At 32.7% G+C, this 22,519-nt stretch overlaps 7 protein-coding genes and 1 long non-coding RNA gene across 11 annotated transcripts in view; 4 read left to right on the top strand and 4 right to left on the bottom strand.

Moving 5' to 3' along the window:
* Positions 1 to 141: 141 nt before the first annotated feature.
* On the bottom strand, positions 142 to 4,538 carry LOC116848663. The gene is made up of 10 exons (XM_032824980.1): positions 4,319 to 4,538; positions 3,599 to 4,061; positions 3,192 to 3,422; positions 2,715 to 3,124; positions 2,600 to 2,655; positions 2,263 to 2,465; positions 2,025 to 2,172; positions 1,708 to 1,936; positions 1,352 to 1,584; positions 142 to 502 (listed from the first exon to the last, which is right to left on the bottom strand). The coding sequence occupies exons 1-10, from the start codon at positions 4,342 to 4,344 to the stop codon at positions 444 to 446; spliced, it is 2,058 nt and encodes a 685-aa protein (XP_032680871.1). The 5' UTR covers positions 4,345 to 4,538; the 3' UTR covers positions 142 to 443.
* A 2,448-nt stretch (positions 4,539 to 6,986) lies between these two features.
* On the top strand, positions 6,987 to 8,778 carry LOC116848645 (succinate dehydrogenase [ubiquinone] cytochrome b small subunit, mitochondrial). Its single transcript, XM_032824951.1, has 4 exons — positions 6,987 to 7,263; positions 7,492 to 7,634; positions 7,710 to 7,903; positions 8,473 to 8,778. The coding sequence occupies exons 1-4, from the start codon at positions 7,209 to 7,211 to the stop codon at positions 8,672 to 8,674; spliced, it is 594 nt and encodes a 197-aa protein (XP_032680842.1). The 5' UTR covers positions 6,987 to 7,208; the 3' UTR covers positions 8,675 to 8,778.
* Positions 8,779 to 8,945: 167 nt separating this feature from the next.
* On the bottom strand, positions 8,946 to 10,236 carry LOC116848646 (probable pterin-4-alpha-carbinolamine dehydratase). The gene is made up of 3 exons (XM_032824952.1): positions 9,952 to 10,236; positions 9,377 to 9,496; positions 8,946 to 9,270 (listed from the first exon to the last, which is right to left on the bottom strand). Exons 1-3 carry the CDS (start codon positions 10,069 to 10,071, stop codon positions 9,088 to 9,090), a joined length of 423 nt encoding a protein of 140 aa, XP_032680843.1. The 5' UTR covers positions 10,072 to 10,236; the 3' UTR covers positions 8,946 to 9,087.
* Positions 10,237 to 10,472: 236 nt separating this feature from the next.
* On the bottom strand, positions 10,473 to 13,123 carry LOC116848644. Of its 2 annotated transcripts, none has more exons than XM_032824949.1 (6): positions 13,005 to 13,123; positions 12,666 to 12,780; positions 12,068 to 12,469; positions 11,739 to 11,931; positions 11,313 to 11,528; positions 10,473 to 10,887 (listed from the first exon to the last, which is right to left on the bottom strand). In XM_032824949.1, exons 2-6 carry the CDS (start codon positions 12,733 to 12,735, stop codon positions 10,623 to 10,625), a joined length of 1,146 nt encoding a protein of 381 aa, XP_032680840.1. In that variant the 5' UTR covers positions 12,736 to 12,780; positions 13,005 to 13,123; the 3' UTR covers positions 10,473 to 10,622. The 2 variants fall into 2 exon arrangements, with proteins under 2 accessions (XP_032680840.1, XP_032680839.1); XM_032824948.1 differs by having other exon boundaries at positions 12,666 to 12,821; positions 12,903 to 13,102.
* Positions 13,124 to 14,133: 1,010 nt separating this feature from the next.
* Positions 14,134 to 17,741, bottom strand: LOC116848648. Of its 3 annotated transcripts, none has more exons than XM_032824955.1 (3): positions 17,480 to 17,741; positions 14,665 to 17,064; positions 14,134 to 14,588 (listed from the first exon to the last, which is right to left on the bottom strand). In XM_032824955.1, the coding sequence occupies exons 2-3, from the start codon at positions 17,038 to 17,040 to the stop codon at positions 14,373 to 14,375; spliced, it is 2,592 nt and encodes an 863-aa protein (XP_032680846.1). In that variant the 5' UTR covers positions 17,041 to 17,064; positions 17,480 to 17,741; the 3' UTR covers positions 14,134 to 14,372. The 3 variants fall into 3 exon arrangements, with proteins under 3 accessions (XP_032680846.1, XP_032680847.1, XP_032680848.1); XM_032824956.1 differs by having other exon boundaries at positions 17,504 to 17,741; XM_032824957.1 differs by lacking the exon at positions 17,480 to 17,741 and adding an exon at positions 17,313 to 17,473.
* A 502-nt stretch (positions 17,742 to 18,243) lies between these two features.
* Positions 18,244 to 20,470, top strand: LOC116848682 (protein CLP1 homolog). Its single transcript, XM_032825007.1, has 3 exons — positions 18,244 to 18,640; positions 18,971 to 20,028; positions 20,251 to 20,470. Exons 1-3 carry the CDS (start codon positions 18,542 to 18,544, stop codon positions 20,360 to 20,362), a joined length of 1,269 nt encoding a protein of 422 aa, XP_032680898.1. The 5' UTR covers positions 18,244 to 18,541; the 3' UTR covers positions 20,363 to 20,470.
* A 463-nt stretch (positions 20,471 to 20,933) lies between these two features.
* Positions 20,934 to 22,519, top strand: part of LOC116848616 (succinate dehydrogenase [ubiquinone] iron-sulfur subunit, mitochondrial) — a 7,293-nt gene continuing 5,707 nt past the window's right edge. Inside the window, exon 1 of the mRNA XM_032824914.1 lies at positions 20,934 to 21,063. Coding sequence (XP_032680805.1) covers positions 21,019 to 21,063 — 45 coding nt within the window. The 5' untranslated portion in view covers positions 20,934 to 21,018. The remainder of the gene's footprint in view (positions 21,064 to 22,519) is intronic.
* The window catches only part of LOC116848617, a 4,265-nt gene continuing 2,819 nt past the window's right edge, over positions 21,074 to 22,519 (top strand). The window contains exon 1 of the long non-coding RNA XR_004378988.1: positions 21,074 to 22,516. This is a non-coding gene — a long non-coding RNA (uncharacterized LOC116848617). The remainder of the gene's footprint in view (positions 22,517 to 22,519) is intronic.

The following is a 22,519-nucleotide window of genomic DNA, read 5'->3' as shown; positions in this document are numbered from 1 at the left end:
TATATATATATATATATATATATATATATATATATATATATATATATATATATATATATATATATATATATATATATATTAGATGAAGTAAAAAGTTCTGAGCGTTTTCCGCTAGATGTCTTTAGCGAAAAAACGCTCAGAACTTTTTACTTCACCTAATATATATATATTTATATAACTTTAATAAGTATATAATAATTTTTATAAATTTTAATTTAATTTAATTAATTAAGGTTAACTAAGGTATATGTAGCAGCATCATGTAAAATTCATGTCTTGAATATATAGAATATCTAGGCATTTTATAAAATATCTATATGTCATAATTTTTATATGATAAATATAATACCTACGTATTCTATACAATATCGGATTTTTCATTTTGCTGGTAACATACTTATTTCTACACGCTACAATGATTTATATGCACACATTTCAGAAAACTATATGTCAGCAAGTTTTCTACTTGGCCTTTTCTCTCTAAGACTTCGTCGAACAGGAACTAAAACGAAGAAGATGTCGATTTAATATTTAAATGATAACTAAACATTATTAAATATATTAATTGACGTGTTACTTTACCGTGTAACGAATAAGAAGTTAAAGAACAAATTAAAGAAGTAATTTAACACACTACAGACCACTACTCTTCCTCTGTGACTGGGTAAAATTTAAAAATAAGAAATTTAAAAAACCTCAAATTTAAGAAATTAAAACAGAAGAAAATTCTTTATTTATCTGGTACAAATTCTTATTTTACATCCAACTTTTGTTCTTATTTATCTAATTATTTATAAGAAACAAATGTAAAATCAATGAAGTAACTATAATATTTTATCACCAACAAATATAAAAAATTTTGAAAATTTTCTTATATATTTTGTTGGAAATATTCGTCAATATGTAGTGAAATTTTATGTTTTGTAAAACATGTGCTGTAAATTCTATTAACATGTTCGCTACTAACGTCATCTATGTGTCACAACAAAAATTTTTTTCCTATTTCTACATTGAAACTATAAGTCTGTTTTACACAATATGTAAAAAAAAAAGAAAAAATACGAGGTGATTTGTGGGGAGACATCTCAAAATAAACCGTAGTAGCGAACGTGTTAAATCCATAATATATTTCCACTGTTAACATTTGTATAATTAAATTATATAAATATGTAACTATACAATTTTTTGTTGTAAGTTTCCCTTATAAATCCTTTTTAATTTTATATTTGAAGTATAATATATAAATATATATTATATTGAAGTATAATATATAAATATATCCACATGGTCTGTAATGTGTTAATAATATTTAAAATATCTTCTTTAAAAGTAATTTATGTAAAATGCAGACCTGTTGATTTAGAGATATTTTGTTTTTTCGTTGTATGTTGCTTGACTCCGGAAGTTCCTGGAGTCATGTTTGACGACTCGAATGTTTTAATTTTACATGGATTAAACATAGCAGGCATTTTATTAAAGTGTTTGAGTGTCGGAGTCATTAACATTGTGTCTATAGGTGGCCACGGTGTGACAGGAATTGTCTTGAACGTTTCATAAATTGAGTGTAAATCAAAGGTGTTTTTCCTGAAAACACATTTTCAAACATATGTCGTTTTGTTAGATATACAAATCTTTCAGTATGTATGACAAGCTTTCTCGAGCAATTATTATATTATTATATTTATCGTTCATTTGAACAATACTTACCCACATTCTTCAACTTTTTTATAAACGTATGCAAACGGTCCATGTTGTGCGATATGTCGCATAATGTATCGGCCAGGCATTAGACAGGATAATCTCTCAATTACATTATGTAAAAGTGATAAAGAATCTTCCACCTTGACGTTGTGAAGTCTTTTTATCTCATTGCTCAAAGACATTGCTGTGTGTCTTTCTATTTGTATTACTTCTCCTGATTCTGCTGCTATCCTGACTTTAGTGACACAAAAACAGTTATACACACAACATCTAATTATGCAATTTAATTACACACGTTACTGTAATTATAAATACCATAATACCTCGAGCTAATAATGTATTTGGACTAAACACTAGTGACACCCATTGCTGCAAACCTTCCTCCAATGTTGCAGCTTCTGCTCCTAATGATAACTGATGCTCCAGTTTTGGCACTAATATTAGAGATTGCAACTGTCCGTTCGGTAACACCTACAAAAACAAAGTTTCGAGGCGAAACTTTTGTGTATTATAATTTTGTATTTATTAGTAACGAAAAGCGTACAACAGATATTATTTCACCTCAATAAAATTTGTTTTAGTCCGAACCAATATTTGATATTCTTTTGGAATATCTTTTAACAATTTATATTGGTCTTGTGATTCCGTTGGTCCTATTGTGAAGAGCTTGTATGTTACGTTCTTTTTTTCTTGCATATTCGTTGAAGATAAGGGATTTTTTTCAAGATTGATTTCGTCGTCACTCATTAAAAAACTGGATATTTCTGCAAAAATATTTTTTGTATTGGAGATGTGTGTGTGTGTGTGTATATATATATATATATATATATATATATATATATATATATATATATATATCTTTTTTATGTTTTACATATGTATTCGGTAAACGATTTACCGTTAAATTCCTCATCGACCTCGGAGAGTGGTTCGTCTTTTTCTGTAGATGTTACCCTAAAATATTTCATAATGTATTGTTTGATCTTTATATAATATTATATTTTATGGCTTACTCTTTTTTTGGTGATTTAATTTCAGTAGGAACAAGACAATGCCTAAGAATATATTTGTACACCCAAGTGTTTTTCTGCGATGCAGTGGCGGCAACAGGTGGTAATTTTTTATCGATATAAATAACATTCTTTCCATTATGTGGCTTTATAATTACTGGTATAGTCCAAGAGTTTGAGTAATCTGAGCCAATGTTGTTCACTATGCACTTAAGACCACTGGATGAAATGACTAAATCTACTTTAGCCTCTTCTGCAAAATTCGTACAATATATATCCTCGCTCACAGGTAATTTAAAGGGAGGTAATGATGATGATAAGCACACTGGGTATTTCTTGAATAATGTCGTATTATCCATCTCCAAAATATATGGCTCATCAAATTTTGGCAGTACCACTTTTGAAAGCACACCCTGAAAAAATAAATTGAATATATATGTCTCATAAATATAGAAGAATTTTTATGTTAATAATTCTTACTTGCTGTAAATAAGAAACACATTTCACAGTAACATTTTTATTTGAAGAAAATGGAACATTTGAAGATTCTACATAGTATCGGGGAAGTTTCTTCAATTCAATCATTTGTTTACCCCACTTTAATTCTATATATATTTCGTGTTTAATACACCATGAAGTATCTTCATCCCACATCTTCTTTGCAAATTTCAGAAATTCACTTTGTTCTGCAGATATTACTTTTTGTAATGCCTAGAAAAATATTTTAAGTTAACCATAATTATGATATACAAATCAAAGCAAAACCCATGTTTATAGTTACAAATTAAATCTGAAAATTTATATTTCAATTACTTTAGAGAAAAAATATATTCTTAATTTAATTAATGTAGGAAGCAATATATTTTAAATGATCAATGTTTGTTTACCATATAATGTTCAAGCTCAGTTTTCTCTTCTGCTGATATTGATATTATTTGATTGCTAAGGAGTCGCAACAAAGCACGAGTGCATGTAGCTTGCTGTTCACAATTTAAACTTGATTTCCTAGGAAAATTAATTGGTTGTTTTTTGATTCCAGGTATGTAAGACTTTTTATTGTTTACAATCTCTTGTTTCTTCTGGTGTTTTTGGAGATTTTTGGTGTTTTGTTCATGTTGTTCTTCTTGTTCTTTAATTGTAAAATTTTCTTCATCTTCATCCTTATCTAGATCACTGACATTTTCATTAAAACATTTTAACAATTGTGTGTTAACCTCAGTATAATCTTCTTCTATATTATCAAATGGATCTTTAAAGATACCATTTATAATTTGGTATGTCGCACTGTCTCTTTGTATTCTTTCATCACTAATGAATACATCGTCTATCAAATTTTCTAAAGGAACATTCCTAGAATCATAAGATACATTACAATCAATATTTGTAGCAAGGTATTTAATAATCGTAAAATATATAGGATACATCAACAAAAATCAATTCCAATCAATTCCAAAGCATGTATTTAATATTACTAATCACCATTCAAATAATCCAAAGATAATTGAGAGAATTATATTTGTGACAAACAACAATTATAAGTTTTGTCTACAAATAAATTTATGTTTTCGAAACTTTGAATTATTTCGTGAAATCGATTATATACATACCAATTAATTAGTTTAAATTTGTCCATGTTTATAAGATATATTTTGTATTGTATCACGCACACTGCAACGTATCAAAAATGCTTATTTTCCAAGCATGTGCTTATGATGACAAGCTATGTGAATAATTTGAATATACTTTTTACCGGCTTGTTTATTTACTTCGTTTAGAGGACACTCATTTAAGGCTAGTTCTACAATAGATGCATTCAGTACTACAACCGCTCACTGAGCGCTCAGTGAGCTCTTACATTTGATTGGTATATATTTATATATCTAAAAGAATATGCCAATAGAATGCAAGAGCTTATTGAGCGCTCAGTAAGTGATTGTAGTACTGAATGTACCAATACGTTATTTGCCGAAGTCAAACGTCATTGGCTGCGTTCTAAAACTCTACTCGATGGATAGAGTAGTATTTAATTGACTAATAAGAACAAAGATAACTAGGATTTCTTTATCATGATTGGTCAATTAAATGTACTCTATCCACCGAGTAGAATTTTGGAACGCAGCCATTGAGTGCTCTCCCTCAATTTTTATTTCATTCTCGTATCTCTTTCACTTCAACGAGTGCTGCGTAACGTTTCTAAACGCACTTTTAGATGAATTTCGAAGTGCTACAAAGAAAGACTAATAAGGCCTGTTCTTCAATACGTGGTATGTCGCTGTCGTATGAGCCAATCAGAGGATTTGTTTTTCGAGACGAGTTCTCTTCGATTTATGATGGCCGTAGTCCGTTAACTTATACCGGAACTATAAAAAATTGACCAATCACAGTTGATTATTCTTCTATAATTCGACTATGATTAGTCAATTTTTTACGGTTCCGGCATAAGTTAACAGATTATCGCCATCATAAACCAGCCTTTATCCTTCGATACCTATTAGTCCCGATCTACAATAAGTGTAGTAAACTTTAAGGCATAAGAAATTGACCAATCACGATTGATTATTCTTCTATAATTCGACTATGATAAGTCAATTTCTTAAAGCTTAAAGTTTACTACATCTATTGTAGATCGACCCTTAAGGGACGTCTACATTGGAAGTAAGCAGTAAGAAGTAGGAAGTAAGAATAAGAAATTGACCAATCATAGTTGATTATTCTTCTCACATTCGACTGTGGTTGGTCAATTTCTTACTCTTACTTCCTACTTCTTGTTATTTACTTCCAATGTAGACGTCCCTTTAGTCCCGATCTACAATAGGTGTAGTAAGCTTTAAGCCGTAAAGCGTCTTCTACAATGGCAGTAGGAGTAGTAGTAAGAAATAAGCAGTAAGTAAATAGACCAATCACAATCGATTATTTTTGAAACGTGAGAATGGAATTGGTCAATTTGCTTACTGCTTATTTCTTACTACTACTCCTACTGCCATTGTAGAAGACGCTTAAGAAACCAATCACGATTGATTATTCTTTTATAATTCGACTATGATTGATCAATTTCATAAAGCTTACTATACCTATTATAGGGTGCGTTCAGATTCTTCATCCGGGTGTACTCTATTACTAGAAACACTATAGTACATGTTACATATACTATAACACTTCTAGTAATAGAATCCACCCGGGTGTGGAATCTGAACGCAGCCATAGATCGGGACTTATGGACTTCTTCGGAATCAATTCCGATCGGAATAATTCCGTTTCCCCTAGAAAAGACAATAGAAATCTAGGAAATAACTAAATGTTTCCGATCGGAATTAAATTGAAATTTAGCCAATTAGAGCAAAATTCACTAAACTCAAGTTTGGTAAACTTTGCTCTAATTGGCCAATTTTCAATTCAATCTCAATCTTAATCCGTAGTCTTACGGATACGGTACGGGCTTAAATTAGAGATGCCCGATTCTTAATCGATTCAATTCTTTCCTTAACAAATTTAGGGAAAAAGGGTTATTCGTGCTGCTTGCATGTTTCATATTTTTCGCTTTTAAAAAGAGATGGACGCCTAATCAGACGCTTGGAAGAAACAATCGAGTTGGTTGTCTCGCTTTTGCTTCTTCCAAATATTCCAATATACTTTTGTCTGGTTTTAAATACGAAAAGTGCGAAGAATATAAACAACTCGAATAAGATTATATATGGGGAAAGAATCAAATTGATTCAGATTCGGGCATCTCTAGCTTAAATGCGCAACAAATTAAATATAAATTATCGGTCTGTTCTTTATAATTGCGTTTCCATCTTAGGCTGCGTTCAGATTCCTTACCCGGGTGCACTCTAATACAAGAAGTGCTATAGTATATGTGACATATACTATAGTGTTTCTAGTAACAGAGTGCACCCGGGTAGGGAATCTGAACGCACCCTTAAGTGTAGATAGTGGGTGCTTTTTAGCTACGTACACTTAACTACACTAAAGCTAGCGGTACACGATGCTTGTTTTTATGCTGGATTGCTTGCTGGATGGAAATATTCTGTTCTGATTGGTGCATTTCTGAAGACGGAATCAGAATAGAGTATTTCCATCCAGCAAGCAATCCAACACGAAAACAAGCCGCTGTCTTAACTTAACGTACATATACTTGTTACATAAGCCAGTTTATTGGTTGTATATTATCTTACAAGATATTTTAGATAATATGTGACCAATAAACTGGTTTTATATAACAGGGTAACGTAGCTGGAAAGCACCCAGTGCAACCACTTAATGCATTTGTAAAGAATAGAGTTAATATATATTATGATTTATGATTTATTTTTGTTCTTTTAATAATTTTATATCCATTTCCTCTTAAAAATCTCTTTTTTTATCCTATGAATCGAATAAAAATTGGGTAAAATCGAAAAACCTATTGCTATTTGATTCTATGATTGCGAAAGATCGTCTGCTGTCATTTAAAATCACAAGGGATACGTCAAACTCGGCTTGAACAATTTAGACAAGATGAATTTGGGAAGAATGGCTGGTTTGAATATTTTTAACAAAATTCGTCAATTCGGTAGGTTTTATATGAACTTCGTGATGGTTTCATGCTCATGTTTGCTTATTTTCATAAGATAAACAGAATTCTTTTTGTATAACCTGAAACTACGTTTACATAATCACTTAGTGAATAGAAAGCTTATGATATAAGCTGTAAATCGGTAAATACAATCGTTACCAATATATTCTAATTACGTTTTGTGCAATTAGCATAATATTATGATAATCAATGATCCTATTACAGAGACATTGGTCAAGCCCACTGGTTTACTTGCACGAAGATGCACTTCAATGCAATTTCCCAAACCTACATCAAGTCTTGCAAAGCTGAACTACTGTACAATAGCTAAAACGAGCTACTGTCCAAAATATCGTATCTTGTCAAAGGTTAAGAATTTTCTAGAAAAGATTTTCTGTTAGAAAGTTTGCACAACATGTTCAATCTTGTTGTATGCCTTTTAGTTGTCTGCACGATTGACAGTCAATATGAGTCAGTCTCGTGCAGCAGGCACACACCATGGTGATCATGTACGTACGTGGGTGATGGAAAGATTGGTTTCTGTATCTCTCCTGGCACTAATACCTGTTGCACTGCTGTGTGAAAATAAAATTATTGATGCAGCACTGGCAGTTGCTGCTGTCATGCATTCACACTGGTAAGTGATAATTTTTGAGAAAAATAATTTTATTTATCTCTTTATAGATCTAACTTTCTATTTCTTTTTTTAGACCTGGTTGCACAACTTGAGTTTAATTTGTTAAAAACTTGTCCAGACAAACTTACATAATCACATATTGCATATACATAAGGAAATCGACTAATCATTATCCGTACAGTGAAAGGATGCCTCTTGTATCAGACATATTGTATATCACATTAGTCAATTTCTTTGTGCATATGAATCATGCATATAACTAAGCAAGTTTGTCTGGAGATCTTTAACAGATTAAACTCTAGTTAAAATAAGTTGTGAAACTGAGCTTTAATCCTATTTGTGTTAATCGTGCAGTAAGCTAAACTAACAATTAAATCATATGTTTGTTTTGTTATTTCTTTAAAATATATACAAAGACAGATATATGGTTTAACTGTTTGTTACTTTATCACTTGGTTAGTGCAACTAGGTCTTATGTTATTTTAAGAATAATGTTATTCCATTAGATTGAACTTTTGCAAACTATACAGCTTATAATTAAGATACAAGCAATGAATAAATCTGTATAGGGGGCTGGAAGCCATCGTAATCGATTACGCACGGCCCATCGTGGTAGGTACAATAGTACCGAAAGTCGCACATTTAATGCTGAATCTACTTTCCGCTGCTACTCTCGCTGGCTTGCTTCTACTTATCTATAACGGCCCTGGCCTCGCAAAAGTGATCAAGCAAGGCTGGGCGATAAGCAGCGACAAACGTAAAGTTGATTAAGTACGTCAATGATACGGCAGTACGGAAACGGTCGTGTTGTGTATTACAAATTTTCTATAATAGCTTATAAATTACTCCAGAATAAATTATTTCTCCCTCAATAATACTGTTTTTTCTCTCTTATGTGCATGTAATAGTTTTATCATATATTAAATTATATATTAAAAATGATATTGTATTATTTTATATACATGTATATACTTCTAACTAGCAAAGTGTATGACGAGCACTATAGAGAATTGAAATTTAAAGTAAAATAGTAAACATATAATGAGCTAAAAAAAATATTATTTATTCTATTAATATTTCATATTACAAATTAATAATAACAAACATATTGATTACATTATTGTCATGTAAAATAAGTGTACAACAGACAGAGTTTGGACATATCAACAGGTAAGTTGTCAGATTTATTTGCCAACAGCAGCGGCAACCTTGTTTATAAATGTTGCCAGTTTCACATCTCTCTGCGATAATCCGTTCACATCATGAGACGACAGAGTGATATTCACTTTGTTATAAACATTGAACCATTCGGGATGATGGTCCATCTTTTCAGCTTGCAAGGCGACTCTCGTCATAAATCCAAAAGCCTAGAAGTTAAAATATAGGCTAGAATATTTGATTGTTAGGTAATAAAGCATAAAATGATATTGTGAACATTAGGTCTTTTGGGTCTTTAGACAAGTCCAAACGCACCTCATTGAAGTTGTTAAATACAAACTCCTTGTAGATTGCGTCTCTGTCTGACTGAATGGTCCATCCTGTTGACAGTAGCGGACTCAAACTCTGCTGTCTTTCCTCAGAAGTAAGCTTGCTCTAACAGAGGACAAGTGTAGTTCAGTACATAATTATTACATTCATAATACATACCCAGATAGCACAGAGAATTTTATAAGAATTCAGTCGTATGTCACCAATTCTGAGTTCATTTTTAGATACAAAAAGAATTCTTTTCACTAAACTGAACTCTGAAGAATTCTTTTTGCATCTGAAAATGAACTCAGAATTGGTGACGTACGACTGAAATCTTTTTACATTCTCTGTGCTATCTAGATATATAATTGCTATTAAACATAATTTTTTAACGTATTTTTGTAATTGTGCGGCTCCTAGCTTTTATGACATATGGCCAAGATTTGTGTAACAAGTGGCTGATTGTTATTATACCGATTTGCACAAGTAGATTTATGGTGAGAAGTCTGTTGTTCGATTAAAATTCATTTCAACTTAATTGTTTCATAAATTTGCGATAAGTTTACGAACGCCCTTACCATTTTCGATCTCTTCGAAGCGGCGACAGATGAATTTCCGTGGTCCAGAATGCGCGATATAGACTTTCGAATGAGTCCCCCTCCATACACATTTGCTCGCTTAGTCAATAAGGCTATCATAATGAAAGATTGTTTTTTTATATAGTCTCAAGATACTGGATTTCTTATGGAATCACGATGTTGTAATTGCGTAACGGACGATCGAGGATTTACGTTTTTTTCCGTAGCGAGTCGAGTAATCCGTGCGAGATAAATTTTCAATTGGCCTTCTAACCTCTTATCCGTTCCATTAAACTCTTCTATACCAACTTTGCAGTTTAAAGTCAAATGTGGACCATTTCAAAAGAGGAAAAGATATTTGTAATAAAACTGTGATTGAATCTTATAAATAAAAATGTTTTGCTTTTTTATTTGGCGACGTATTTGTTACCAGATATTGCGTCATTTTTTAAAAATTACTTAGAAAAATATGTAACACAATTTCATAGAGTACATCAATAGTACAAAATTGAAAGAGTATCTGTAGCAAAGTAAAATATGTAATTATGTATTTTACAATATTAACATTTTATAGAACATAACATGCTTCTTATCATAATCATATTTTATATATTGTTCTCATCAGCATCAGCATTGGCGAAAAATATCAGAATAATGTCACTGATTGGATTTCACTGTTTTTTTGTATTTTTCTTTCTATTGTTTTTTACAACAGGCACTGGTTCTGGTAAGGGAATCTTCAGCGTAATTATTTTTTTATCGTCCTTATTAGGCATTGCACCGATGATCTTCGCGAGATCCAACAATTTCTTCAAACTCGTCCGTGTCCCCATCATAAGCCGGAACGATTCCAAATCTAGCATGTAGTTCGATATTGTCAGCGCGAGTATCAAGCAGTGTATAATAGCTTTGTCCTTCACAGTATTCGGCCTTAGTCTGTAAAGAGAAAATCAACTTAGCTGTTGCTCAAAACATTACAAGCCAAAAATTTAAGGCTCCTGATCCTCCCACTGCTGCGGAAATCTGGTTTGATGATGTCAGAAGAGAATGCACAACTAAAATTCTTGCGTGGCCATTTACAAATAAACAAATATTCGTATGAAACGTGATATGCGACGTGCATTCCTTTTTAACTTTTCTTACGATTTTGTCACGTTAATTCGAAGAATTATTAATTACCAAGGGAAGAAGATGGTTCTTGGAGCATTTTATAAGTATACTTAAAAGTGGTCTGAAGTGTTCTTTCATACAAATCTTTTTTCAGCCGAAAATAGCATGCAAGAATTTTTGCCATGCGTTTTCTCGCTTCGACGTCATCAACCCAGGGTTCCACAGCTGTGGGATTAGAAGTCTTAACTCACCGTCCGCTCGCGCTTGAAATGCTGTACGTATTAATGATGTGCGCGTTCATCTCTTCGGAAACCGGACATATCACAATGTCACGTTTCTTCGCCTCTTTCATCGGCATGGTGAACCACGCATTAACAGTTTCGATATACAACAATAAGGCAACTTTGTTTACATTATCGGGATCTGATTGTATAGTCCTTAGAGTGCGAGTGAAGAATTTGGGTTTTCTGTATGATCAAGTAGATAAACAGTTAATGCAACAAAGCAGCAAATCTCAACAAGATGCAGATACTATGTTTTTTTTTTCTTGAAGAACCTCTTGACAACAAAATATACTTTTTTCATTCTAAAACTTATTGTGCCGATATACACTACTTCAAAAAATTCTTCAAAAAAGATTAGACTTATTACAGTATTATGAACAAGCTTAAGCTTACCCCTCTATAGCTCCTTTAAGAATTTCCATTGCTTGGTCATATAATGTTTCCAATTTACTCTTTGGTACAATATCATATATATTGTACACATCTTTAACATTAGTTGCCTCCCTATTGCATGTTGGCAGATTTGTATTTGTGATATATTCAGTGGGTACTTCAGTAGACAAATCTTTTCGGTCGACCTCAATATCTATGGGAAGAATTTGCTTAATATTTATGCATAACAAGTGTATTAATACAAACAGGTCAATAAAAGGACATATAGATGTTAACAATACTGTTTCCAAATTTAAAGCTGTGCAATAAAAAAATAATAAATTACTTACTTGATACAGTCTTTTCAAGTTGATCTTTGACAGAATCAACATTCATTTTTAACTTTTCATATTGTTCAGTTCTACGTTTAACTTTCTTTGATCCAAATTGCTTGTTTAATATTGCAATTTTATCGTCTACATTATTCGTATTCTCTTCAATAACTGGTTTTTGGAGTACTGGAGTTACATCCCACAGTTCTGCTTCAATCAGTCGTATTTTGCCTGTGTTTTTATTGTGAAGTACTAGCATTTTTCGTGTTAGCTGTTTCTTAGGGTTTGGTTTATAACCTTTGTAAACCATTTGCCCATTTGACAACGCCAATACAGTTTTGTCTTTTATTTGATCGTGAAATACACCACAAGACATGCTTTTAACTTCTTCATCTTTCAGTTCACCATTTTGGAAATCCACTATGCAATAGAGATTTTGTTTGTGTGTGAAAAGAAACGCAATTTAAGCACTAAATGTATTTATTTCAGTATCATCAAAGACGAAAATTTACATAATGTCAATTTTCAATACTTGTAATACTTGAACATATAATTTTGTTTAAGAAAGAGATATACAGTACATGTAACAATAACGTGGAAAAATTGTTTATTTTACCAATTATTGGTTGAACTTTGGTTGTCTCCACAGCAACATCTTCAATAACCGCTTTAAACTTTTGTTTCATCTTTGTATTTTCATTCAATACTATACGGAATGAGCTCTATACATACTGCAGTTGTTGTGTTAGACCGGTCATGGATCTCTTATATACTAGAATGAGCCATTATAGGTTGGGTGGTAAGGCTGTCTGAAGTTCGCTGATTGGTTAAGTATAAAATGAAACAGCCTTACCACTAAACCTATAAAGGCTCACTCGAGTATATATAGAGCTCACTGGTTATACGAGTATAAATTTGTTATGCTGCTTTCGCACTTTACATATAAATTACATACAAACTGTTAGACACACGTGCTATGTTGAAAATAATACATACAGGGCTACACATACAGATATACACAAGCATCTGTTCTTTGTAGTTACACAACTCAGTGGTGCAATAAGTTAGAGTGAGATAAGTATATTTTTTCTTACTTGCTGGACGAAAATACTCTATTATGATTGGTGCATTTCTGAAGATGGATGGAAATGAGTGGGACCCGATTGACCACGATACGATTGGATACAGATTGTAATGATTGGTTCGACCTAGTAATTCACTAGATAATTCTTTTTATGGGAGCGGTGCACTTGGTCACGGTGCATTTGGACACAGCCAATCACAGCACCGTATGATTAGAGACATTTATAGGGTCCCTTGGAACAGCGACTTGTGATTTATCTATCGTAAACCGTAGACAAGTTGACCAATCACAGTCGAATATTTTCAAAAATAATTTATTGTGGTTGATTAATTTACCTACGACTTATGATTAATAGTTTATTGTAGAAACCCCATTCTAAAATATTCTTTTAGAGGAAAATTTTATATTTGATGCTATTATGGCTCTTGCAGCCAGCGTAATGCACGATGTGTGGTATCCAATGGATACCAATGGTATAAATTTTCCCTCTATTTTATCGTAAATAATCTTGCCTCTGTATGTATATTTCTTAAATTAGTAGTATTGAATTTATTTGAGAGTTTGACAATCATTTCTTAATTTATATTCGATACAAAATATTTTATTATATTAATATACATTGAACAGAGGAGAAGGATATAAAATACAAGTTTATATCATTCTGACTTTATAGTAATCTGATTACAGTAAACAATTATTATTTTATCAGAACATTGATTATTGGTATATCTAAAATTAAAAATATAAAAAATATAGAGATATCTATCTTATAAATAAATATACAATATATATGAACTATCTATTTTAGTATTGTTTAAATATTTCTTTCACAAAACATAATAAATTTACATATTTTTTATGATAATTTTTAAAAGAACATAATTCATAAAAAAATTTACATAAAACCATAATGGAAATATTAGAGAAGATATTAAACTTTATAGTAAATTCTAGTAGAATCAGTGAAAAACAGGCCAAATTTGAAATAAAATCGTTAAAATTATATCTCTATATATATCTATTGTAACAAAATCTACATTTGTGTATGCAAATGAAAAAAATTATATAAACAGAACGATACAAAGAATCACGTGAACTTAAATACTTTCTTGAATAATCTTCATTACCACTTAAGAATTAAAAGGAAAAGATACTTTTGTTAATTTATACATTTGATACATATTTAAACATCGAAATGTCCTTAAATCTCTAAAAAAAATTGATTATACAACTTTCATGTTACTCAATTAGTAAGTCATATTCATCAATTTCCTGAAATGTATTATTAACAGTTTTCACCCACTCATCCAATCTTTTCTTATTCTCTTTGTCTAACTTTGTAAACTTCTTTTTCTTTGCGTGTGTTTTGATCTCTTTTTCGTCCTCTTCATTGCCGCTATTATCCGAGAAATGGAACATTACAGCGCGTTTTCTCTTATATGAATGCTGAGGTGGCTGTAACAATATAAGCAAAAATAAATAATATAATGAATCATCATAATGTTTGAATATAATATCAAGAAATAAGTACCATAGTGAAATGTGATGGTTCTAAATCCACGAATAAAGGAATATCATCCTCGCAATTCGATGGCTTCTCAGACTCGGACAATACATCGAATGTATCAGAAAAGTTGGTGATATTTACAAGTCGATTGTTTTTTTCTACTTCAGGCGGCTTGCTCACTTCGACAATCTGCTGTTTTTTCATCTGTTGGCCACCTGCATTTTTATTTGGCTTCTTCTGCAGCAAATTGTTCCTTAGTTCTCTTAAAGACAATCTGACGGGTGCCGGTGTTATAGCAGACTTGGTCGCGCAAGTTGCCTGAACTTTAGTCGACGCCGGATCAGTTGCGGACTCGTCCTTAGTAGGCGACGTACTGAGCTCGGCATCATCGTCGCAAAAACCAAATGCATTCTCCAATTCTCCCATCGCCGGCTTACTTGGTTTTTTTATTGCACTGCTATTGACTGGAGATGAATGTGCATCATTGAATATACCGTGTTTTGTATTTATCCTAGTGTTTTCTGGCATATCCATTAAATTTAAGAAGTTATTCAGGTTGGACTGACGCAGTATTCTTTGCTCGTTCTTTGAAGCTGCTATGCCGGATGGTCCAGGTTGCGGGTCCACATTTTCGCTGGGCGCAATGCTCTTGATCTCGTGTGCCTTGAACGGGGATAAATTGGAAAGGTGTCGCTTCTTCAATTTCTTTTTCATTGATTTCCTGGGAGTTTGATAATTTGTTGCCACATTTTCTTTATCATCTGTATCATCGAATGATGCAGAGTTTGGTGATGTAATTGCAATCTTATTCAACTGAACATTCGTTACAGAGTTTGCTTCTGTCTCTGTTACTGGTTTTTCACTCACGACTTCCACATTATTATCTTGAATCGTTGTACAGTTGTTTAGATATTCAATATTTGTTATTTCTGTGCCAAACTTTCGGTACACATTGGAGTTCTTTTTATGACCCACTTTATTATCTGATAAATTTTGCAATGAAAAATTTATATTTTTTAACACTATATCACTCACATTTGCTACTTTATCAGCATTGTGAGAGTCGCCCTTTATCTGCAAAAGTTTCTTATGGATAGTGTCCTTTTTGGTCTCATTTGGTGTACTTTGAATGAAGTGTTTAGCCTGAGAAAACACATAAGGCAATTGTGGGGGTCGCCATGGACTTCCAGGATCGAATGTGTCGTGCTCCTTTGATATAGGTGACAATGACTTTATTAATAATGAAGAATTTAGTAAGTTTCTGTATTGCAGCGTGGGTCTTTTATTAAATATATTCGATGATGCCCGAAAGGGCAGAATATCCTTAGCACTACCAGGTGGAGCTTTAGTGATTGTGATATTAGTAACATTTTCAACTGATAAGATCCTTGGCTTCTTTATATCTGGCTTTTTAGTTTGTTCTGCAGATTCTTTATCAGATGGAGGTATTTGTTCTATTGTTTGAATATCTGTATCTACTTTTGGTTCTTCAATTATCTCCAAAGCATATTCCTTTGTTGATTCAGGCAACGGTGGTGGTATTGCTACAGATTCCAATGGAGATTTATGTTGAACAATCTCTATAGGAGGATCTGTATTAGGATCAGAAGATTTATTTGCCTCATCATTGTTAACTAGTTTTGTTTCTACTGTGACTTTCTTTTGTACTCTTTTTTTAATTATTCTACTTTTAACTTGAATAGTCTTCTTCTTCTTTTTCTTCTTAGCTAGTTTTTCTCTTCTATCTTCACTATCATATTTGAAGTCATATACATCATTTGTATTTTCTGAAGACTGCTCAGATGTTTTTATAGTTTTATACACAGGTACTTTTATATTAATATCATCTGTACACATCCTCTCTACCATCACTATACTGTCCTGGTGCTGTGATGGAAGATGCTGCTGCAACAATTTGGAATCATCACAATAATTTACTTTGTTTCGACGTGGTCGTAGACTTTTTACTAACGATTGTCGCTTGAAAGATTCTTGCAACGACATCTGACGCTGCTCTGTAAGGCGATTGGTTACTTTCTTTTCTTTAATGGATACTCTGTGCTTATTTTTGTTTATACTACTACTAATTACAACGTTTCTTTTCTTATTGCGTGTTTCCCTTTTTTCTTGTTCTTTTTTTGTAGATTTCCCAACTTTCTTTTTTTTATTCAGTTTATCATGAGAATAGTTGTTATTTGATTTTATTGACTCATGTTTTCTTAAAGAAATATTTTCTGCTACCACATGTAACTTTTTACTTCTTGTAGCAGTATTAGTCTTTAGTGACCTTTCATTGACAGTAATAATCTTTCTGGATCTGAGTGTTTTATAAGAAACTTTTGTAGACAAATCATGGGTATTTAGACGAAGTGAACGCTTGGATATTGTAGATGTAGCCATTGTGGATAACTATCAAATCTGAACCTGAAAACATGTTACATGCAATTTTACTATATATATACAGGATATTGAACAATTGCACTAATAACACAACCACTGATACAACAAATTCAATCATATAATATAAATTTTAACATTTTATACTTTAGCATTTATATACTTTAACATTTTATCACAGTTACAGTTCGAACTTTACAAAAATATGATGTATGCATATAACAAAATTTCACTGGACAGTTATTGCAAAAAGAATTCAATTGAGGCCAGGGTACCTATTATGGACTTCTTCGGAATCAATTCCGATCGAAAACATTGTTATTTCCTATATTTCTATTGTCTTTTTTAGGGGAAACGGAATTATTCCAATCGGAATTGATTCCGAAGTCTATAATAGATATCCAGAGGTTTGGTTATGTGAAGTTTGACGTGCGCTACTTACAGGTCACCTAAGCGGGAAACTCACTTTTGTACGTTGTAAACGTTACGAATCGTAAATCCAACGAACATACAACCGTAGCAACCTCAACTCAAAAAGTTTTACAAGTTATTATGCCGCGTATATATCACAATATAATAACGATATATCGCAAATATCAGCAACGTAAAATGCTCCAAATAGTAAAAACGTCAAGACCTTAAAACATCTTATGATATTTACGTCGTTTCGCAAACATGGCGATACCAATCAATCATTCCTACCAATTTAACGCGTTTAAATTCTTTCTTATCTTTAACATGGATGCCAGCCAAAGGGAAAGGTTTTTTTCATCATAGGGACATTATTAAATGACATCATTGTCACTAGTATTTTTGGATCGCACGTGTTTAGAAGTTCGTTCTTTATCGAATCTTATATTTGAACCATCTTAAGATCATCTTCAGATACTCCGCCAATAAAAGATTCGTACATCTGGTCTGTTCTTTTCAGCTGCAATGCTGAACTGGTGCAATAAGTTATGGCTCCTGTACACAGGACGCGGTAATGCTTGTCGCGCGGTGGAAGTCCACACGACAGCCAATCAATATGTTGTTTTTCCGTAAGAGCTAGAAGGTTATTACGGAAAGCAGCATATTGATTGGCTGTCGCGCGAACTTCCGCCGCGTGGCAAGCATTACCGCGTCTTGTGTGCAGAAGCCATTAAAGTGAGAAAACATATATTTGTCTCACTTTAACTTATGGCACCAGTTCAGCAGTGCAGCTGAAAAGAACAGAACAAATATCTGAAGATGAATTTAAAACAGTTTTTAATACAAGACCGACTATGAATATCGGCCTTAAAGTTGAGAGAGATAGCAGCACAATATTCAACCGGTGAAGGGTCACTGTGATAGGCCCACAACCAGTAAGAGAGAGAGAGGGAGAGACTATTTCAACCTGTTCTTTGTAGCTGCACTGCTGAACTGGTGCCATATATTGAAGTGAAACAAATATACGTTTTCTCTCTCTAACTTATTGCACTAGTTCAGCAGTTCACACGTTTTGTTTAATTAACACACAAATATGGCTGATGAAAAGTCTGTAGTACAAGAATTTAAGTTGGATCCAGACTGTGAATTGAGATTTGAAGTGGAAAGTAAAAATGAAAAAGTTACATTGGAGGTAAGTAAAATATCCAGAGTATTAATTATAAATATTTTCATATGAATTTGATTTTCAATTATATAGTTTTTCTCTAGTGTGAAATGAAATTTGCAGTTCTACTTGGAGGATTCATGATCAATCGTAAATCTCCTCTCCTAATGTAAACTTGTGAAAAGTAAACATATTTACAAACTTCTAACATCAATGTTTTATTTTTTACGAGTTCATTCTCCCTATTCTTTCTGTTGTACAGATGTTCATCTTTAGGCTATTTCTTTTACCCATTGTTGGTTTACACAATATTAGTAATTTAAAGAAAATGAAAATAATTAAAAAATGTAATTTTAGTTGAAAAATGGCCTGGCAGAAGTATTTGGCACAGAATTGGTGAAGGGCAAGAAATATGAATTCAGCGCTGGTGCAAAAGTCGCAGTTTACACATGGCAGGGCTGCACTGTCGAGTTGGTGGGCAAGACAGATGTCAGTTATGTGGCAAAGGAAACACCTATGGGTCTATATTTGAACTGTCATGCAGCTATGGAACGAATGAGGGAAACAGCTGAGAAGGACGACACCAGGGGCCCTATCACAATGGTTGTGGGTCCTTGCGATGTAGGAAAGTCCACACTTTGTAGAATACTGCTGAATTATGCTGTTAGAATGGGTAGAAGGCCAATCTTTGTTGATCTCGACGTTGGTCAGGGACATATAGCGATCCCAGGCACAGTAGGTGCTCTGCTCGTGGAACGGCCATCAAACATAGTAGAAGGATTCAGCCAACAAGCTCCGTTGGTCTTCCACTTTGGGCATAAAACTCCACAGGCTAACGTGACATTGTACAATTTACTCGTGACACGATTGGCGGAGGTGTGCTCAGACCGACTGCAGGCTAACAAAAAAGCCCGCGTCTCGGGAATTGTCATCAATACATGCGGATGGGTCAAGGGAGATGGCTACAAATTGCTTACGCATGCGGCTCAAGCATTTGAGGTAGACGCGATTCTGGTGCTAGATCAAGAGCGACTCTACAATGAGCTGGTGAGAGATATGCCGGACTTCGTGAAGGTAGTGTTTCTGCCAAAAAGTGGCGGCGTCGTCGAGAGGAGTCAGGCTCAGAGAACGGAGGCGAGAGATCAAGGAGTGAGAGAATACTTTTATGGCTCCAGGACTCCGTTATATCCGCACAGTTTTGAGGTGAAGTGGAGCGAGGCCAGGCTCTACAAAATAGGGGCGCCTGTTTTGCCTGCATCTTGCATGCCGTTAGGCATGAAAGCAGAAGATAATCTGACGAAATTAGTGGCAGTCACGCCAGGACCCAGTTTACTACATCATTTGTTATCTGTTTCTTTTGCCGACTCCCCTGAAGACGATGTGGTGCAAACCAACGTAGCTGGATTTGTTTGCGTGTTAGTAGTCTTATATGCGACAATGCATATACATATTACTATTAATAATTAGTAAATCGGTCTTTTTATAGAAAAATATATTTCATATAATAAATATTGATTAATGACAAAGAAAAATATTAACATAATATATATGAAGAATATATAACTTTTACTTATACGTGTGTATAAATGTATATAAAATTTATATATATATATAATAATTGGAATATTATTTTGCAGCACTAACGTCGATGTTGAGAGGCAGACATTCACAGTGCTCAGCCCACAGCCTAGACCATTACCAAATACAGTTCTATTGTTGTCGGACATACAATTCATGGATAGTCATTAATTGATTTTGTTATAAAATAAAACAGGCAACGGAGTTATATAAATTATGTTATAGTACGGATTACGTTAGATATAAATAATAAAATTGACTGTTATGTACATATATATTTGTATATATATGTGTTATATACATTATATATATATATGCACAAAATATATATGTATATACCAATATTTTCTATATATTTATAAATAAATATATATATAAAAAGAGTATGAAGTATTTGTTTTACAGCAAATGGATGGTTTTTTTTTCAAGTTATAAGCAATATCCTTGGATCAATATTCCCTAAAACATAAGATAACTTTAAATATTATTGTATGTAATTAGAAAAATTTAATATTATTCTTGCAAAGAGGACATGCTTGTAGCAACGCATAGCAACGCTTGTAAAATTCTAGGCAAAATATGTTTTTGATATTTTTATATACTTTAAATTTTTCTTTTTCCCGGTTTACCTTCGATTATTAATTGACTAGATGTATTCACAATTTATCGAGTCTTTAGAGTCGAGCGACACCTATGGAGCATTAAATCAAACTTTGCTCATAAGATCATCGGTGGCATAGAGTTTATTTGTCTTTAGTAATATTTTGTCCATGGTTACGTTTACGTAATGCAGGTATTGCAAAGGTGTGCTGTTAGATCTTTTAAAGATGGCTGCGATCACTTCGTGCACCTGCAGAAATGTGTTTCGTCAAGTGAGTTCTTCTAAGATCAGAAGTTATTATTAACGATTAAAAAAGTTCATTTTTTATTTCAATTGTATAGTTTTTTTTGCGTGTAGTGCAGTGTGAACAAATGACAGTATTGTAGCAGTAATATAAATATGAATGTTTGAACGTCACTGTGCTGTCGCTGTTCGATATATTTTGACATTTCGAAAGAAATTATAACTTATATTTAATATGTGACAAGTTATATAGTATAACTGTTTGATAAATGTAATGTAGCTTTATTTAATATTGTAATTTATCAATTAATTTTTTAAAAAGTTTAATAACTATTTTCTTTTTTTGAGGATAAAGATAGAAAATTATATAATTTAACCCAATTTCACACTTTGTGACAGTTTATAGAAATTGTGTTATAAATGAGGCTAAAGATTATAGTAATTTATTTAAGAAAAAAGAACTTTCTCAAGTTAGTCTTCATAGCTCAATCTTATATATATTATATGTAGAATACAACAATAAATTTATTGTTCACATAATGAAATACGTGTTACATGTGATGCTTACTTTAATTATAATAGAGAAATACTAACAAAAAGCGAAACAATAGCAGATTAATGCTGTTAGAACAAGCTTAACCTTATATTTAGATTGTTTGATCCAAGATTGTTTTCAGATGCTATTCAATCAACAAAAAGGTTCTAGTATTTGAAATGGTTCTAGTATTTTACTATATACAAGATAATCTTAATTATACATAAAATTAAGCTATGAATATCAATTTTAATTATAAGTGTTCAATAATTGTTATTTGTCTAAATAAAATTCAGTAAAAGGCAGGGTAGCTTTGAACAAGGTTTGGGGTTTGGGAGAAAGAATATGTAGAGATGATTTTGTAAGGAGATGGGCATTATTTAGATATCTAGTACAAAGATGTGATGTCGTATGGGGTAGAAATATGGGGGTGGGAGGAAAAAGAGAAATTAGAAAGAATCATGATGGATTATGTAAGGTGGATTTTTAGATTGGATTTCTGTACACCGAGGTATATAATTATGTATAAACTAGGAATGGAAAAATTGAAAATAGGATGGGGTATAAGGGCGAAAAGGTATGAAGAAAAAATTAGGAACAGTAGTGAAGAGAGGCTAATCAAAAAGTGTTGGGAAGAAAAGGAAGAAAGGGGAGGGAAAGATTTATATTGGAAGGAAAGGGAAAGTTATTATAATAGGAATGGATGGGGTGTAGAAAGAGTTAAGGAAGGAATGGAAGGAGGGTGGGATATGGAGGGAGAGATAGTAAAAAGGGAAAGAGACGTGCAAAAACAGTGGATAGAAAGTAAGATTAGGGAGGCAAAGTATAATAAAAGGTATAAAGATATAAGGAAGATAGGGGAGGGACATAAGTATTTGGAAAAGAGCAGTTTGATAAGGATGGGAGCAAAGGCGGGGGGAGAAGTGAGAGCGCTTATTAAGTTAAGGTG

This window comes from Odontomachus brunneus, unplaced genomic scaffold (genome assembly GCF_010583005.1).
Source record: "Odontomachus brunneus isolate Ranch 3 - 2012 unplaced genomic scaffold, Obru_v1 Obru_scaffold_097, whole genome shotgun sequence".
In the NCBI taxonomy this organism is placed as follows: domain Eukaryota; kingdom Metazoa; phylum Arthropoda; class Insecta; order Hymenoptera; family Formicidae; genus Odontomachus; species Odontomachus brunneus.
Note: the sequence above shows the minus strand (reverse complement) of the source record. Positions and strands in the feature narration are given on the sequence as shown.